Raw genomic sequence first — 19,208 nt, 5'->3', positions numbered from 1 at the left:
TCAAAGCTGACCTGAGCTAAATAACAACAACAACAGCACAGAATAGATTTGTAAAATGAAATAACTTACGAAAGAATGTTATTTTCCTTTTTATTTACAGATAAAGAAATTTCCAATTATCTAATTTTCCACAAACTGAATATAAGCTAGCACTGTGCAGCCTTATGCTACAATTGGTGGTGGCTGAGGTTCACTAAATTCACCAATCTGGTCATAGTAGTAAGAATACATTCGGAAAGGCTTCAGTTCAAACACGGCACGTTCTTCAATATGAGTCAGTTTCACCCCAAGGTCTTCTAATGTGGGGCAGCCTGTAATGACATCTGTGATGTGCTCCTAAAAAATACACCAATATTTTCAGTATTTTGCTTTTAGTCAAAAACTACTGTCATAACAATATAATATATAACATTCTTTTATGAAAGACATCTAGTCATAACAACAGTTAATGAAACAATATTAACATCTTATCATAAGAATTATAAGTTCACATCACTAGAATAAAAATAGGCTGGGCAAAGTTCAGAGAACTACTACATCTGTTAGTAAAGAATGAAAAGTAGATTGTATGATGTAATTATTTTAGGACTGTATTTAAACTGTATTCATTCGAGTGAAGTTACTTTGAAACTGTTTTGATGACTACAAAGGCCTAACACCAGAATGATGGAATTGAATAAGAAAATATCAAACTTACCCGCTCAAGCTTCTCAAAGTTCAAAAGAGGGTAACTGGGCATGTAAGAAAAAGCCCAAACTTTGGCTCTGTAATAAAATTCAGAAGAGTGTTGAATAAATAAACAAGAGTTCTTATACTGAAATATGGTATAAAAGAACATGTAAACAGTGTTACATAATAATATAAATATTTAAATATATACCTTTGACTTGGAGAAAGCCTTTGACAGGGTCCCCCAATCCCTTATCTGGTGGTCAATGCAGAAACTAGGGATAGATGAGTGGTTAGTAAGAGTTGTACAAGCCATGTACAGGGATACTGTTAGTAAGGTGAGGGTTGACGAGTACAGTGAAGAATTCTGGGTAGGGGTCCACCAAGGATCAATCCTCAGCCCCCTCTCATTCATCATAATCCTCCAGGTAATAACAGAGGAATTCAAGACAGGATGCCCCTAGGAGCTTCTCTATGCTGATGACCTTGCTCTAGTAGCTGAATCACTATCAGAACTAGAGACGTTTCAGGTGTGTAAGCAAGGATTACAATCAAAGGGCCTTAGAGTCAATTTAGCAAAAGCCAAAGTCTTAATAAGAAGGAAGGCAGACAAACCACAAATCCCTTCAGGTAGATAGCCCTGCTCAATCTGTAGAAAAGGCGTAGGTAGAAACTCCATAAGATGAACCTGGTGTAAGCTATGGTCACATAAGATGTACAACAATATCAAAGGAAGGCTACCTGGGAAGATAGTTTTTGTGTGTAGCAAATGCTCAGGGGCAATAAATACTGAAAATGTGCAGAAAACAACTTCCGTCACATTCGAGGGGGAAAAACTAGAAGTAGTTGATAGCTTCCATTACCTAGATGACCAAGTCAGTAGCAGGGATGGATACTCTGAGAGTGTAGCTGCAAAGAATAAGAATAACCTGGGCAAAGTTCAGAGAGCCCCTACCCCTGCTAATGACAAATGGCCTCTTGCTCAGAGTAAAAAGTAGACTGTTTGATGCATGTGAGCAAACAGCCATGCGTAAGCTTGCAAGGAATGAAGCTAGTATGCTCCACTGGATGTGTAATGTCAGTGTGCATACACAATAGAGTGTAAGCACCCTGAGAGAAAACTTGGACATAAGAAGCATTAGATGTGGTGTGCAAGAGAGATGACTGCGCTGGTATGGTCATGTGTTGCGTATGGATGAGGACAGCTGTGTGAAAAAGTGTCACACCCTAGCAGTAGAGAGAACCTGTGGAAGAGGTAGACCCAGGAAGACCTGGGATGAGGTGATGAAGCATGACCTTCAAATGGTGGGCCTCACTGAGGCAATGACAAGTGACTGAGACCTTTGGAGATATGCTGTGCTTGAGAAGACCTGGCAAGCCAAGTGAGACTGTAACCATGGCCAATGCCAGTGCAGCATAACTAGCCCATTTAAGAGTACCCTTCAATTATTGGGCAATAAACTGCACTTGCGAAGACCTGTTGAGGCAAGTGAAATCATGGCCGATGACAGTACTGCCTGAGTGGCACCCGTGCTGAAGGCATGTAAAAAGCACCATTTGAGTGTGGTCGATGCCAATGCTGTCTGACTGGCCCCATGCTTGTGGCACATAAAAAGCACCATTTGAGTGTGATCATTGTCAGTGCCGCCTGACTGGCTCCCATGCCAGTGGCACGTAAAAAGCATTATTCAAGTGTGGTCAATGCCAGTACCGCCTGACTAGCCCTCATGCTTGTGGCATGTAAAAAGCACCCTCTACACTCTCGGAGTGGTTGGCTTTAGAAAGGGCATCCAGCTGTAGAAACTTCGCCAAATCGGACTGGCGCCTGGTGCAGCCTTCTGGCTTGCCAGTCCTCAGTCAAACTGTTCAACCCATGCTTAGCATTGAAAGCGGACGTTAAATAATGATGTTGGCTTTTAATGCTCATGAACAAACAAAAAGCACTCAGTATTGGATACAGAGCATATTCAATTTGGTTAGCCAGAACCAAAATTAGTTAACATTTAGTTAACTACTAACCATTTTAACTGGGGGCAAACAACAAATAAGATGGACAGAAAAATTATCTGATTGAATAACAGAAAACGTGTGTTGGTGTGATAAATACGGAGTAAGGGGGATAACTCTAGTATAGGTATAATGAAAGTGAGTTAAGAATTGGATTATTAAAGGGAACGACATTATTAGTGAGTTTCCTTAACCCTTTAGCATTTACACCAACCATATCTGGCACAAATATCCTGTTTTATATCCAAACTGACGGAATCTGGCCTCTCACACCTACCTTACAATGCCATTCTAAGACTAAATAATCACATCACCAAAATCTTGAACTTACAAGACAATGTAAGATCAATTCAAAACTGAATGAATAATCATTACATTTAATAGAGTAATATAAATACTAAAAGTTCCTTCACAGCCACACATTCTCATTTTTCATTCCCTTCACTTATTGCATTCCCACTGATGCATACAAGGAGCCAATGCAGGATGTGTTTTATAACACTCCTAGATATGAGTGAATGGAGATTGGATACAATAAGGCAAAAGAAGATATAATGAAACAGGAGTACCATGGAAAGTAGTAAGGATTTATATGGAATACTTTGAGAATTTGGCTTTAGGATCAACACCACTAAAACCAACCCTATGGCTGTGATACCCCACCAGGAAGATGTCCAAGTGCTGATAAATCATGTGAACTCAATACAACCATCCATACAGTTCACAATGGAAAAGGAAAAAGACAATCAGCTGGCATTCCTGGATGTATTAATAACATGCACCAAGTATGGATTCAGGACATCCATATACTGCAAGCTGACCTTTACTGGACGATACCTCAGCTTCAATTCCCACCATCCATAGAGTGTAAAGAGAGGGATTGCTCAGTGCCTAAAACATTGTGCAAAGAATGTAAGTAGTGATCGTGATACACACCACGAGGAAATGATCAAGCTCAATAACAATCTGTTAAGCAACAACTACCCCAAAAGTATAATATCCACTCTAATTATGAAAAGGAGAGAAGATGAGGCCAAAAAACTGTCCACAGTCTGTCTACTCTATGTGAAAGGCCTCTCCAAAAAGATACAAAAGATATGCAGCCCATATGACATCAGGACAGTATTCAAGAGTAATACAACACTTCGCGAATATCTCCTTCGAGTAAAACCACCAATAGAAGAGAACATGATCAAACACTGCGCATACTCCATCCCATGCAGTTGTGGTAGGTTATACAAAGGCGAAACATGCGGCCCCCTCAAAATAAGGGTAGACTCAAGGAGATATTAATAAATCGGGTATAGCTGATCATGTATAGGAAAATGGAGATCAACTCCCCCTGTGGGATGAAGTTAAAATAATAGAGAACACTAGTAGCAAATGGGAATTAGTATTAAGGAAGGACAGGAAAATGTTAGATTTATAAGCCCTAAAATTCACTCCATAATTTTCCAGGGGCATATGGCATAGTGGTTAAGAGTACGGGCTACTAACCCCAAGATTCCAAGTTCAATTCCATGCAGTGACCTGTAATAATAATAACATTGAAAAATACCTTAGGTTCGAAATTTCCCCAAGACACCTGATGAAGGCTGGAGGGTGTATCAGCCAAAACATTATGTTAACAACAAACAAGATGAGGACAAATATCTGTCAAATGTAAATAATGTAAACAATGAACATCAACTAAGTATTACTGAAATTTTACCATATTTTTTTTTGGGGGGGGGGGGGTCTTTTTCATTTTATCAAAATTTGCTTTCAAAAATAGCTTCTAATCATTTTCGAGAGACAACTTAGACAATGGTTTAATCAATGAATCAATGACAGACAAGGCTTTGGAGACAACGACAAGAGCAATATATTTATTTTTTCCCCATGCATGATCATGTCTGACTTGTTTGATTTTTTTGTTTTTTTATATCAAGTGCACTTCAATGAAATATTACCTGAACACCTTACAGGTGCTGGTGATCTAGAAATAAAACAGCTCGTTGAATATTTTTTCTAGACTTTCCATTGAGTTTTCAACAGTACTATCACCCAACAAAGTGATTTATATATGTGGAATAAACAGAAGCCAACAACTTTGTTCCTACAAATGATAAAATTTATGCATACCTGGGTATGTTGTTTTCAATAAGAGTTACAGCTTACCTTTAGGTGCAATAATGAATAATCTACTAAACCTCAGGAAAAAACAAATTTTGTTTGTGCTGTTTGTATTTCCATGTCTATTACTAAATGCGTTAATCACCATCATCCTTTTTAGTGCATATTTTTAATTATTATGAGATTAATGAACAATCACACATGCATGTTATTTTTAACACAAATGATAGCTTACATCAAAAGTTTTTCTCCCACACTATCACTAATTTTCACAAAAATCTGACCACAAATAAAGCACTATAAGCAACTGAATAAACAAATACTTTTTAAGGTATTTTCTGCTCAATCATTACAGACAAGACTAAGCCTTTGATTTAGAAAATTTTCAGCATCATCATCATTGCTTTAATGTACACTTTTCCATGCTTGCATGGATCAAGAGAACATTGAGGCAGTGGTTTTCTGTGCCCAGATACTCATCCTGTTGCTAAAAGCCCACCGATTTCCCAGAGAGGTAATAATCTCACAGTCTAACAAAATCCCAAGCATATTTACGTAGGAAACTGGAAATAACATTGTTTAAGGAGCCTTTTGTTTACATCCTTTTGCAGTAGTCTGCATGACAATGACATTATTTACATACCAGTGAACATGAGGGAAATACAAGCTCACTTACACAAATTCACACATACACGCGAGCTCCTTCAGTTTTCATCAACTGAATCCATTCACAAGGCTATGGTCATCTTTGGGCTATAGTAGAAGACATTTGCCCAAGGTACCATCACATGGTTAAGAAGTGAACTTAGCTACACCTGTATGAAAGTTACAGTGAATAAGCCTCAGTCGCCAGGGGCTCGTAATTGACTTACATATAACCCAAAGCTGCTCAGTTAAAGAGGTGGGCAATTCAAATCCCTTATTCATATAAAAAAACAGTAGCTACGATATTCAAAGACTCTCAGATAGTTGACAGACAACAGATGAACTTTCTAATTAAACAAAGTTGGCTTTTAAACCAGAAACAAAAATGCTAACATTCCAGTTTGGTCAACTTTTCTAAAATAAAATGTGACATCATCATTTTCACCAGCATCTTGGCTGTTATTGTCATCTACATTATCATCAACTCTTTTTCCCACTTACTGAGAGTGCCCTAACTTACACTTGCAATCCACTGTAGGCTTAGCAACAATGTGACAGCTTGCAACTATCTGTGGTCTCAAGAATTTGCGGGTGTGGAATGGCTTATATTGGACGGCAGAACATTAAGGCTGTAAAAACTGTGCACTCATACTAGACAGAGAAAGAGGAATACAACTTACAAGAAGACTGGAGATATTGGAATTCTCTTGTATCCTCTCCATCGTAGAATATTATAAAAATAATCCATTAAATCAGAAAGATAATAACGATTGGGACTGAAAAGAAAAAAATGTGAAAATAGAATTTATTAATAAATAGATACAGTATCTGATGAGTGAGAATGCCAAAAGATATCTTTTAACAAAATCTAGCAATGGTTTATGATTCCTGAAGAAAGATGAAATTCAATTTATAATCTGTTTAGGACTTGAAGGTTATTGCGAGAAAGCTTTTATCAACATCATTATCATTTAATGCCTGTTTTCCATACAGGCATGGGTTATCCAGCTTAACCAAGGCTGGTAAGCTAGAGAGCTGCACCAAGCTCCAGTCATCTGTTTTCCCTTGGTTTCTGTGGCTGGATGCCTTTTCTAATGCCAGCCACCTTACAAAGTGCACTGGGTGTCTTTTACATGACACTGGCATGGGAGCCCTTTTTTGTGTCACTGGTACAGGTGCCTTTTGCATGTCCTTATAATATATTATAGAATTTGCTTATCTAGAAGTATAAACTACATAAACAGAACACAACACCTCAGTGATGCAGGACAGAATTGGTGGTAGGAAGATGTGATGTAGTAGGAGTGGTGGGAAGAAGTATAGCAGTGGAGAAGATATGATGTACAAGATGAGGAGAATGTGATGGAGTGAAGGGAAATGTGATACAATAGTGCAGAAAATGTTACGGAGTTCATATACTGGAATTGTGATAAAAAATTATGAATATTTCTTTCTTCTGTCAAAGACAGAAATTTCAAACATGATGAAGTGGGGAGACAGTTAAAATACTGGACAAGGGATCAAAAATTCAGCCATAACCATTGAGGTGTGTTCCTAGTTAAGACATTGTTGGCTTGCTTTAGTCTGCATTTCAGTCAAGTGCTTAGCAGAAAGGTAAAATATTTGTCTAACTGGTTACAGGTAAATTTACAAAATATAATACAAAGAATCTGAGCAGAGAAAGGAGGCAAATAATTTGAATAATAACGTAAAGTGTGAGCAACACACCCAATGGCTTCATAGGTCTGTCCAATTGAAGCTGGATCTTTTATGGCATTCATGATACCTTCAGCTACATCAGATACCTGTAAAGAGAGAGACAAAACATGTAGGAAAATAATTAGGACAATATTTATACAAATAGGAAAGGCACATTTAGTTATATACAAAGATCTGAATCAAGAATTTATGCAAAGGTGCAGGTGTGGCTGTGGTAAGAAGCTTGCTTCTCAAACACATGGTTCAGGTTCAATTCCACTACTTGGCACCTTGGGCAAGTGTCTTCTACTAAAGCCTCAGGCTGACCAAAGCCTTGTGAGTGGATATGGTAGATGGAAACTGAAAGAAGCTCATATATATGTATTTGTGTGTGTGTGTGTGTGTATGTGTTTGTGTTTATGTCCCCATAACTTAGCAGTTCAGCAAAAGAGGCCAATAGAATAAGTACTAGGCTTAAAAAAAAAGGAAGTTCTGGGGTTGATCATTCAACTAAAACCCTTCAAGGCAGTGACCCCAGCATGGCCACAATCAAATGACTAAAAAAAGTAAAAGGTAAATGGAATGTCTGAAATTTTAGAACTATCCAGCCCAACGTAATAAATTATTCTTATTCCTATCTTTAAAATTCATTCATTCTACAGTCATTTTAAAAATTTTGCTTCATCATCTTGGAATATACTCTTTATCCATCAGTTTCTGCTTTAACAAACCAACAAATATGAATCAAATGTATATTTAGGCAATGAATCATCATCATCATTTAATGTCCATTGCACATCTTAGCATGAGTTGGACGGTTTGACCAGTGCTAGCAAGCTGGAAAGCTGTAGCAGACCCAAGTGTCTGATTTGGCATGGCTTCTACAGCTGGATGCCCTTCCTAATGCTAACCACTCCAAAAGAGTAATGGGTGTTTTTACATGCCACTAGCACATGCCACTAGCAAATTTCATTTGCATGAAATCAGTATCTGCCTCGACTGCAATTCGACTTGGCTTGATGGGTCTTCTCAAGCAGGACATAATGCCAAAGGTCTTGGTCATTTGTCATTGCCTCCGTAGGGCCCAACACTCGAAAGGAACTTTTCACATGCCACCGGCATTAGCCATTTTGACTCCATGAGGCCCAATGCTTGAAAAGTGCTCTTTGTGTGCCACTAGCACGGGTGCCAGTTATATGACACCAGCATCAGACACAAGTTCCCCCCACAGTTAGAGATCTTTACACAGCTATCCTTGTCCATATGCATCACATGACCATAGCAGCAGTCATCTTTCTTGCACACCACACCTGATGCCTCTTATGCCCAACTTTTCTCTCTCAAGATGCTTACACTCTATTGAACAGACACACTGATACTGTACATCCAGCAAAGCATACTGGCTTCGTTTCTTTCAAGCCTACACACATCCTCAGCTGTCATAGACTATGTTTCACTGCTGTGTAGCATAGCTGTTAGCACACAGACATCATACAATTTTTCACTTTGAGCGAGAGGCCTTTTGCTGCCAGCAGAGCTAGGAGCTCTCTGAACTTTGCCCAGCCTATTCTTATTCTTACAGCTATGCTCTCTGAGCATTCACCTCCACTACTAATTTGGTCACCTAGATAACAGAAGCAATCTACTACTGCTAGCTTAAACCCCTGGCAGTTGATGGAGTCTATTTTCTGTACATTTTCTGTGTTTATTGTACCTGTGTATCTGCCAAACTCAAAAGCTATTTTCCCTGTTAACCTTCCTCTGATATTGCTGCACCTCTTATGTGTCCAAAGCTTACAGCAGGTACATCTTATGGAGTTTCTAACTACGCCTTTTCTACAGATCGAGCAGGGCCATCTGCCTGAAAGGATTTGTAATTTGTCTGCCTTCCTACTTACAAAGACTTTGGTTTTTTCTTGTCAACTAAGGCCCTTCGATTCTAGACCTTGCTTCCATACCTGGAACTTCTTTAGTTTTGGTAATGATCCTGCTATAAGAACAATGTTATCAGTACAGAGGAGCTCCCAGGGGCAACCTGTCTTAAATTTCTCTGTTATTGCCTGAAGGACTATGATGAACAAGTCGGGGCTGAGGATCAATCCTTGATGAAGCCCTACTTGTACCCTGAATTCTTTGCTATACTTGTTGCCAGCCCTCACCTTACTGGTAGCATCCCTGTACAATGGCTTGTACAGCTCTCACCAACCACTTGTCTATTAGTAGTTTCTACATTGACTACTAAATAAGGGATCAGGTAACTCTGTCAAGGGCTTTCTCCAAGTCAATAAAAGCCAAGTACAGAGGTTTATCTTTGGCTATGTATTTCTCATGCAGCTGAATTACCAGAAATATAGCATCAGTGGTGCTTCTCCCTGGCACAAAACCAAACTGCATCTCATCTAGGCTAACTCTCTCCTTGATTAGTTGGGCTATGACCCTCTCCATAACTTTCATCACCTGATCCAACAATTTGATACCTCTGTAATTATTTCTAAGGTATCACCTTTATCTTTGTAGCAGTTGACTATGGGTATGACTCCTTCGTGAACCATCTGATTTACAAAACAGATGACTAGACCATAACACACACTGCCAGATATTTTAAGCATTTCAGTGGTGATTCCTGATGGGCTGGGGATTTTCCTTGTCTTCTTATCCTTAATTGCTTTATCTACCAAGTTACTGTTAATTTGGATAGCTGGTCCCTCAGTTGGGTTACCATTTAGTAGACTCTTCTCTCCCATTCATTCTCCACATTCAACAGTCTTTCATAATGGCTTCTCCAAGCCTCTTTCTTTGCAGAATCATTAAATGCAAGTGCACCATCATCCATGTGGACACATTTCTCTCCTATGACATTACAATTTTCTCTCACACAGTTTCTTGCAATCCGAAACACTTCAAATCTTTAGTCCTCAAGTCACTGAACATGGGAAAACTTTTTTTCTGCTTCTCCTTTGGCTAGATATACCTGTCTCCTAGTTTAGACTTAATTCACTCTGAACAACAAGTCACAAAGAGAGCCATAAGAATTTCATATCTGGCTCTGTTCTGAATTACTTGGTTCCATCAGAAACTGGTCCTTCCTCCTCAACTATGTCACTAGGCTGTCTTCAGACTTCTTGTCAACACAAAACCATAAGACTTAACCTTTTGGGTTTGTGTCCTTATTCCATTGATATAAGGGGCATCATCTACTACTTTTGATACAACTTATCCTCAAGACATTCCTGACATTCTAGTTCTGGATGGAATTAGCAATCTTTCATCTGTTACTGTCATCATATTTCCCAACCATGCAGAATGCTCAGATATACTGGACGGTAAATGTATATTTCTGAAACAAAATATGCATTTGCCTTCCAGTTACACTTTATAGCCAGACTTTTTATACTCAATGAAATATCTTTTGGTCTTGAATCTTTCTTTGTTTATTGTGGACCCTATATCCAAATTCTCTGCATCTTCATCCGCTTACCATTTACAGTTATCAAATGTGTTCGTAACTCCAGATAAGCTATTCTTTACAAAAACTAAAAAAATCATATTTCATGAGAATAAACATGTGTACTGTATGGACAATGGTTTCTATCAGATGCCATGCAATAGATATATCACTATTAGACAGACTGTTTATAACAGATATGAAACTGGTTGCTATGTAAAACAAGACATGTATGCAAGTGTATTTAGTAATAAATTCATATACTTATATACAAGATCATTTTGTATGTAGATGTGAAATGTAACAGCATTATATTATTTATATTGCATGCAATATTTGGAAAACCACATCAGGTCTCAAAAGATTAATATCGTGCAGAAGTAAATCTATATAAAAGGTTTCTACAAGATATCACAGTACAATCTATGTGTGTGTGTGTGTGTGTGTGTATGTATATATAATTAAAATTTAAGTGGCAGCATTACACCTGAATGTATGACAGAAGCAAAATGTATTTGTGGTCTTTGCGCAGAATCAAATACCCATATCTTACATTGAACAAGGGCAATGAATTTAAGAATTTTAATTTTGAATTAAGAGGTTTTAGGTTTTCTGCACAAAGCAAATAACAGTAAAAATTCATGGGAGATACTGTGTAGACCTATTCTGTTGTGTAACAACAAATATTGTAGTATAGATATGCTGCACACACAAAAAAAGATTCCAAAACTCTTCAAAATATTATTAAATACAGATATTGTGTAAAATATTTCCAACATCATCAAAGTGAATGCAAAACTTACAAACACAGGTGCTTTGATTGTTTCAGTGCCTTTCTTCCATAACGGGAGATGCCCCCTACCACGACGCCCTACATGAACAAACAAAAAACATAGCATTACTTCATTGATAGTAATCATAAAATTAGAAGACGACAAAGTAACAATAGGTGTGAGGAGGGGAGCAAAGTACTTGAGATTTAGTAAATAATATTAAGGAACAAAGGAGAAGACATACAGAAGGTGTAAAAACAGTGTCATCAGGTATAAAGAAACATTATTTCTGAATCAAAATAAAACATCTTACTTACACCCACTAGCGTAATAACGTAAGAATCGATCTTCAGAGCCATATATATCCGAAGGACGGAAGATGGTTGCATCAGGAAATTCTTCACGTACTGCTAACTCCCCTTCATGCTGAATGAAAAATAAGAATCAATCATGAAGACTGTGAAGAATTGCTACAAGAGTGGTATTTGAAGCAAATTATAATTGTTTTGCAGGATAAAGGTGATAACATCCAAACACCTAGAATTCAGTATCTTACTTGGGTAATAAACATCTTCTAAACCAGTGGTTCCCCACCTGTGGTCCACAAAAGTAGTACTGGTGGTCCATGAACTAAAGTCAAAATTTTATACATATATATACACAAACACACACACAAAAGGATAAGCCCATTAAAAGGGGTCCTTGGTATTGAAAAGGTTGGGAACCACTGTTCTAAACCATTAGGTAAAAAGAGACCAAATAAAAACTTGCAGTAACCCTGAAGAGGTAACCGAAGGATTAAGTAAATAAAGACACGTGTTCAGTCCCTGTTATGACAATGTGTACTCATGGAGCACTCTCTGGCCTACACAATGTTAACTCTGGTGTGCTCCTGGGTTGGGCTTTGTCCCTCACACTCTTCCTCAATGATCCACATGCTGTTACCTCCAACAAAGGTACACTTCGGTACAGATGGTAGCACCTCCCATATTTGGCTAACCTGTCTCACTAGAGTGTTATCTACATACAACCTAGACATCATGAAGCCAAATCTGTATCGACTCCTTGAACAAAGATTCCAAGGACATCTTCCATTGAGATCAATATGATGCTTGTCTCCTTCATCAGTAAGCAAAAACACTATCACAATAGAGCAGAGTCCAAAGTGACCAGTGATGAGTAGGTTAGTGGTGGACCATGTCAATATCGAACTCTTTTCTTACACAAGAGTTCATGGAATTATCTGATTTTGCTGAATTCCTTGACTGAAGCAAATAATGGAAAATGGATAAAGCAATTGTCATAAACAGTATACAGCAGTCAGAAATACTAACCTTGGATTTTAAGAACTCGGATCCTGTCTTCATAAAAATTTTTTGAGGATCTGGGCTAGCATTAAGAGAGGAGAAATGGATGAGTCTTTCTACACCACACTCCCTGGCAAGACGAGCAATTCTGCGAGCACCATCAACATGGACATCATTGAATTTAAAGTTCCTGAAAGCACAAAGGTGAATAACAGCCAGTGAGACAATGGCATCGTTATATCTTATATTTTTGATTGCAATGGCTACAACTGTTATAACATTCACTGCTGCGGTAACAATCATGATTAACACTATTATGGTCGTGGGTACTATTATGAACGGAGATGTTCATTGGCATGGTTACTACTATTATCTCTGTTTTTGCCTACATGTTTTTCACCACTCTGATTACCATTACAGTATATTTCATGGTCAAGGTTACCACTACTTTGTTTCACTGATGTTTACTACAGGCCTTGGTAATCTAACAAGTACCTCATGGTTATTACTAGAAGCAACAACATAGCTTCCTACACACATGACATTACACAATATCTCTGTTTAAAGTTGGCTTTGTGTTGTCAATTGTTTTATTTTGGTCTCCTCACATCCCAACAAATATTTCTCTTAACTTAATATCACTTATAGTGGGTACCAGCCAGTTGTAAGCATTTCAATATTTTGCATTGGTAACAGAATCATAGCATATGCTGAATTCTAAAATGGTTCAAAGATCGAACCATTATAAGACCCAGCATAATGGCAATACAGATTTGTACTTGGCTTGTCATCTTCTTATAACTCTTCAGTCAAGAAAACCTCTCCTCTTTCTTATTTTATCAAATGTAAGAAAATATATCCACCTGGAATTGATACAGGCAACAATGATGAGAAACATACTGGAAAATTATAGTAAAGTCATAGATGTGGCTGTGTGGTAAAAAGCTTGCTTCCCAATCACATGGTTCTGGGTTCAGTTACACTGCAAGGCACCTTGGGCAAGAGTCTTCAACTACAGCCTCAGGCTGACCATAGCCTTGTGAGAGTATTTGGTAGACGGAAACTGAAAGAAGCTTGTTGTGTATGAAGTGTGTGTGTGTCTGTGTTTGTCCCCCAGTACGGCTTGAGAATTGGCGTTGGTGTGTTTATGTCGCTGTAACTTAGTGGTTCAGCAAAAAGAGCCAATAGAATAGGTACCAGGCTTAACAAGAAATGAGTCCTGGGGTTGATTTATTTCCCTGAAAACCTCATGCCCCAGCATGGCAGCACTCTAATAACTGAAACATGTAAAAGATAATATCACAAGTGCCTACAAGAGAGGTATCAATGATTTTCGAACAATCTCATTTACAAAATTCCTACATTTCTGTCCAACTAATTAGCAATGGTATAAAGTAAACATTAATCATATTATCCTCACCCTACTATCTTTACCCCCTGTTTCAAGATGACTAAAACACAGCATTGTATAGTAAAAAGACCCCCTTTGGTCATCCACTGATATTGTCCAAGGAAAAGGCAAAGGTGATACAACTTGGCACCAGTAATGTTGAACTGGAACATAAAATAAAGTGTCTTGCTCAAGAACACAACATACTTCCAGGTCCGGGATTCAGACTCACAACCTCATGATGGTAAACCTGATGTTTTAACCACTCAGCCATTATACTGTAGACAATGGCTATTTTTTAACATGACGATGAAAAGAAAGCAGGGAAGTTGAAAGTAGAAATGATAGAAAGAGATATTGAGAAAGATGACAGACAACACTAAAACAGCTGAAGTGTAGAAGCTTATACCCTTACAGAACACAAATTATATTAGAAACATTAGTTTAGATACATACCTTGTTTCCCAGTCACGACCGACCATATTGATGACAACATTAGAATACTTCATGACTTTTTGGATAGACTCATCATCCCTCAAGTTGTATGGCTACCAAGCATGAGAGAAATCACAAGAGTTATACTAGATTCAGAAAGAAGTTAGAACTATTGTATATCTATCATAAAACTTATACAACAATAATAAAATATATTTTTGACTAGGTTACATGTGATTGAAACAGTAGTGATGTGGTAAAACTCCAAGAGAATTTTGTCACACTTCAGTAAAAAATGTAGTTAAGAATTTTATTTTTGAATTAAGATGTTACGGTAAAAATAAAATAAAACTGAATAAAAACACAAAGAAATATTAAAGAAAAAACAAAATCTAACTCAAACTATTTAAATATAAATATTCAGATCTGACAATTATGAAACAATAGAATTTTATAAAGACATAAAAGATACATACAAAGAAGAGAATCTGTCCAAGGTCACCACATAGTTTGAGTCGTAACACTTCAGATGCCTCGCCCCTGTATGGCACAATGACTTGAGAGCCAATCTTACCTACAAAATATTATATCCACTGTTAGCAGTACAGAAAATTTCCATCTTCCATAATCAGAAACAATACAATCATAAGCTGCACTATCATTAACCAGAACATTTTGCCCAGGGTGCCTAGCAGTGTAACTGAACCCAGAACCATGTGATTGGGAAGCAAGCTTTTTACCACACATCTATGACTTTACTTTAATTTTCCAGTATGTTTTCTCATCATTGTGTTCCAACAATTTCCTGATCTCTGAATTTTTCAAACTACACATTAACACTCAGTTTTATTCATAACAATTTTCTGATCCATTGACTAAAGACAATGTTATTCTTCTTTTTATCATCATTCATTTTTCATACTTGATATTAATTGGTCAAGTCTTCTCTAGCAAAGCAAGAGCCACTTGGTGCACCAGTCATCTCCTCTGAGAATCACTTCTTTTTGTAGTACATGACGAGTACAAGTCTCGTCTCTGTGATTATTCTCCATGACCCAGTTACTTCCCTTATTTTTCAGATCCTTTTTACAGCTTTTTCAGTCACAGAGCTGTCACTGTCAACAGCTGGTCCCACTGTTGGATTTATTCAGTTATCTTTTTCTGTTTTCCTTCTCATTCAGCGATAGTAATATTACTGTCCCGTTCTTCTCAGCGACAATGTAGGCTAAGTAGACCACTACCATTACAAGCACACACTTTGATGACGATGTCCAGAACATCTCACACATCTGATCCTCATCCTCACATCACAGAACATTGATCAGTTTCTTATGTTCTGCTGCACTCCTTGCTTCCAGATATTTCTAACCCCTCTTTTTCTTTCTAAGCTTATCACTTAGCTTTACTGGCTCAACCTACCATCCTATTTCATTCCTGTGTCACCTCCTACTTAACTAGAATCGAGCTCCATCCACAGATCTAGTCTGTGTCTCAGACTCTCAAAGTTGTCATCTGTGTGGTAAGTCTCTATCTCCTCTTATAATTAACCTGGAAGTTTTGATCTTGAAGGATCTTTTAGCTGCCATATCTTCCTTCTCCAGATTGCCTCAAGCTCCATCTAGCTCTTACTTTGATGTCATCAATTGCTTGCCGTGTACATTTTACACCAGCGAAAGACACAACAATCTGTCTAGTCCATTGCTAGTGAATTTGAAATCTATCTGGCCAGCATGATCACCTGACATGAGTGATGTGTGATAACAAGATTGATCAGTTTTCCTGAAGTTAATATTGCAAATGGTAAGGTCATTTGCATCACAGAACTCTGGAGTCCATAGGTGTGCAGTTTTGACAGGGGATTTGTGTGCCAGGCACAGTTGAAAATTTTGCTGATGTTGAGGGTAATAACATAACTGTCACCATGTCAGAGATTCTGAAAGTGAGTGCAGTAAGTAGTTGACAGAGAAGGTGAAGTTGACCTTCATAAGAATGGGACACTTGTTTCCAAACATGGATATATCCTTATAGACAAAAATTAAAGACATTGGCAAATATGGGGACTAGCTCTGGGGTATATTGTTAGAGAATAGTGGAAAGGACATTATTTGGGCTGGTGATGTTGATTTGAAGTAACTTGAGGTACTGTCACTTTTGGTGCATATGTGTACACAGTGGTGAGCTTGGTAGAGTGGAATGAGATAGTTTTACAACAGATTTATTAAGTATATGCTGTGAAGAGTTGGATGCAAGTAGCAAAAATTAAGGCTTTCTCTGTGATAGCACTGTTCACAAAATCATCATTGCTAAGAAATGGAGGAAAGGACACTTCCTCAGAGTTAGTAGAGATTCTATTGATGAGACCAAAAGGGTTAGGTGCTGTGAAGGAGGTATTTTTCTAACAGAATAGTTAATCTCATCATTATAACTACATAAGTGTAAATGTTTTTCTGATGGATGTAACCATATACTTTGCATCTAAAGCAAAGCAAATACAGTAAATACTTATACACACAATGCCAGTTAAGTTTCTACACTTTATGGTTTTTACTAAAATAATGGAATTACTATATAAAATGTTTCTTATTTCAGAGTAGAAGCTGTTCTATTAACAATGTCTCTTAAGTCTTCGTTGGTTTTATTTATCAAGTCATACTCAGCTCTGATTATTTTAACCAAATATTTAATTTCATAAATGAAATTTAATTAGATTCTGATTAGATAAATAAAAAGTGGTGAGGTAAAATAAAATGTAAGAAAGTATAGAGAAGCTAGTTCCAAGACAAACACAGATTAGAAAGTTGCCTTTTAAATGGAGATCAACACTTACCAAGTTTATTCACAACATGTGTCCCTAAAGAGCCAGTCGCTCCAAACACTGTTGCGACAATTCCACTAAATGAGGAACGTCCACCACGCCCTCTTTTCATTGCAGCCATTGTACCACTGCCAGCATTTCTCTTATTAACATACACACAGCCAAATACTGGCGGAATGTGTTGCCCTGGAATTGAAAAAAGAAGGAAAACAATTTTAAAAATTGATAATGAAATATTTTGGGACAATTTAATAGATTGTGATATTGGTTTGCAATAACTGATTCTCCAATAATGTGTAGTAGATTGGTGTGGAAATATTTTCAGCTGGAACATAAATGTTTATTTTTTGCTTTTTATTATTTATAATACATATTTTTTTTTTTAATTGACTTGGTTTCAGATTCAGTTCCAATTTGGAAGAGAGAAACATGGAAGCTAGTCATAATATATCATGATCATCATCGTTTAACGCCCACTTTCCATGCTGGCATGGGTTAGACACAGTTTGACTGAGAACTGGCAAGCCGGAAGGCTGCACCAGGCTCCAATCTGATTTAGTAAGATTTCTACCACTGGATGCCCTTCCTAATGTCAAACACTCTGAGAGTAGTGGATACTTTTTACATGCCGCTGGCATGGGAGTCAGTCAGGCAGCACTGGCGTCAACCATGCTTGAATGGTGCTTTTTATGCGCCACCGGCACAGGAGCCAGTCAAGGGGCACTGGCATCAGTCACACTCAAATGGTGCTTTTTACGTGCCACCAGCATGGGTGCCAGTCAGATGGTACTGGCATCGCAGACACACAACTACACACACATATATGTATGTATGTATATATATATATATATGACACGCTTCCTTCAGTTTCCTTCTACCAAATCCACTCATGAGGCTTTGGTCGGCTCGAGGCTATAGTAAAAGACACTTGCATACATATACACACTGGTGTGTGTTTGTGACCCACCAACGCCGAACAACTGGTGTTTGTCTACGTCCCCGTAACTAGATCAATAGAATGAGGACCAAGCTTAAAAGCAAGTACTTGGGTTGATTTGGTCGACTAAACCCTTCAGTATAATCGCAGTCCAATGAATGAATCACGTCAGAGATAAATAGAGTGGTGGAAAAACTGATTGTCTCGACCGATTAGTTAGAAGATATTAGCTGTCAATTGTGTTAAGTATGATCAAAAATTCAATACGAAAAGATAGGTTTGTGACATACGGACTGAAAAGAAATATGAGCTGAGGACTGAGGAATATAAAAGAATAAATATGGAATATGTGTAAACCCTGCTCTCTGTACACCTGGAATGACCTTCAAATTTGGGAAGATTCTCGGTTGAAATAGAGCAAAAATAAATTAGAATTAAATATATTCGCTAATAATGAGGTTTCTGTTTAGAAATAATCATTTTAGAGCCCGAGAGGTATTTACAATTGGAAGATAAAAGAAGTAAGTTGCCGAAAATAGTTGAATGATAATCGGCGAGTGAAAAGGACAAGAGTAATAACAAAGTTATTGGAGGACGAGCTGCGATGGAGACGGTGTAGATTGCCCTTGTCATTGATCGTAGTTAAATGGGATATAGCAAGAGAGAATACTAGATATTCTATAAACATTCAGAACACATTAAAATAAATATATATGTCTACAGAACAAAATTACTGACCGATTTGTCCGAGCTGGACAACAGTTGCCCTCGAGATGGCTGCCATGTTGTCGAGTCAGAAGTGAATGCAGAAATGGAAAGAAATATATATTAAAAGGAAACCGAAAAATATTTAAATTAAAAGTAGAAAAAAATAAACACTCAAATTGATTTTGCTATATTTTATAGTGTTGAGTGAAAAGTAATACATATATATGTACAATAAAATATAATCTTTTAACACTGTGAATATAT

General features: G+C 37.6%; 1 protein-coding gene across 1 annotated transcript; it reads right to left on the bottom strand.

The window, feature by feature from the left end:
• Positions 1–73: 73 nt before the first annotated feature.
• LOC115218398 (NADH dehydrogenase [ubiquinone] 1 alpha subcomplex subunit 9, mitochondrial) lies at positions 74–19,116 on the bottom strand. Its single transcript, XM_029788187.2, has 11 exons — positions 18,975–19,116; positions 17,312–17,485; positions 14,961–15,058; positions 14,506–14,597; positions 12,687–12,849; positions 11,670–11,778; positions 11,383–11,450; positions 7,165–7,241; positions 6,117–6,212; positions 698–764; positions 74–336 (listed from the first exon to the last, which is right to left on the bottom strand). The coding sequence occupies exons 1-11, from the start codon at positions 19,018–19,020 to the stop codon at positions 163–165; spliced, it is 1,164 nt and encodes a 387-aa protein (XP_029644047.1). The 5' UTR covers positions 19,021–19,116; the 3' UTR covers positions 74–162.
• Positions 19,117–19,208: the final 92 nt, after the last annotated feature.

This window comes from Octopus sinensis, linkage group LG13 (genome assembly GCF_006345805.1).
Source record: "Octopus sinensis linkage group LG13, ASM634580v1, whole genome shotgun sequence".
Taxonomy (NCBI): domain Eukaryota; kingdom Metazoa; phylum Mollusca; class Cephalopoda; order Octopoda; family Octopodidae; genus Octopus; species Octopus sinensis.
This window is presented reverse-complemented; position numbering and strand designations above follow the sequence as displayed.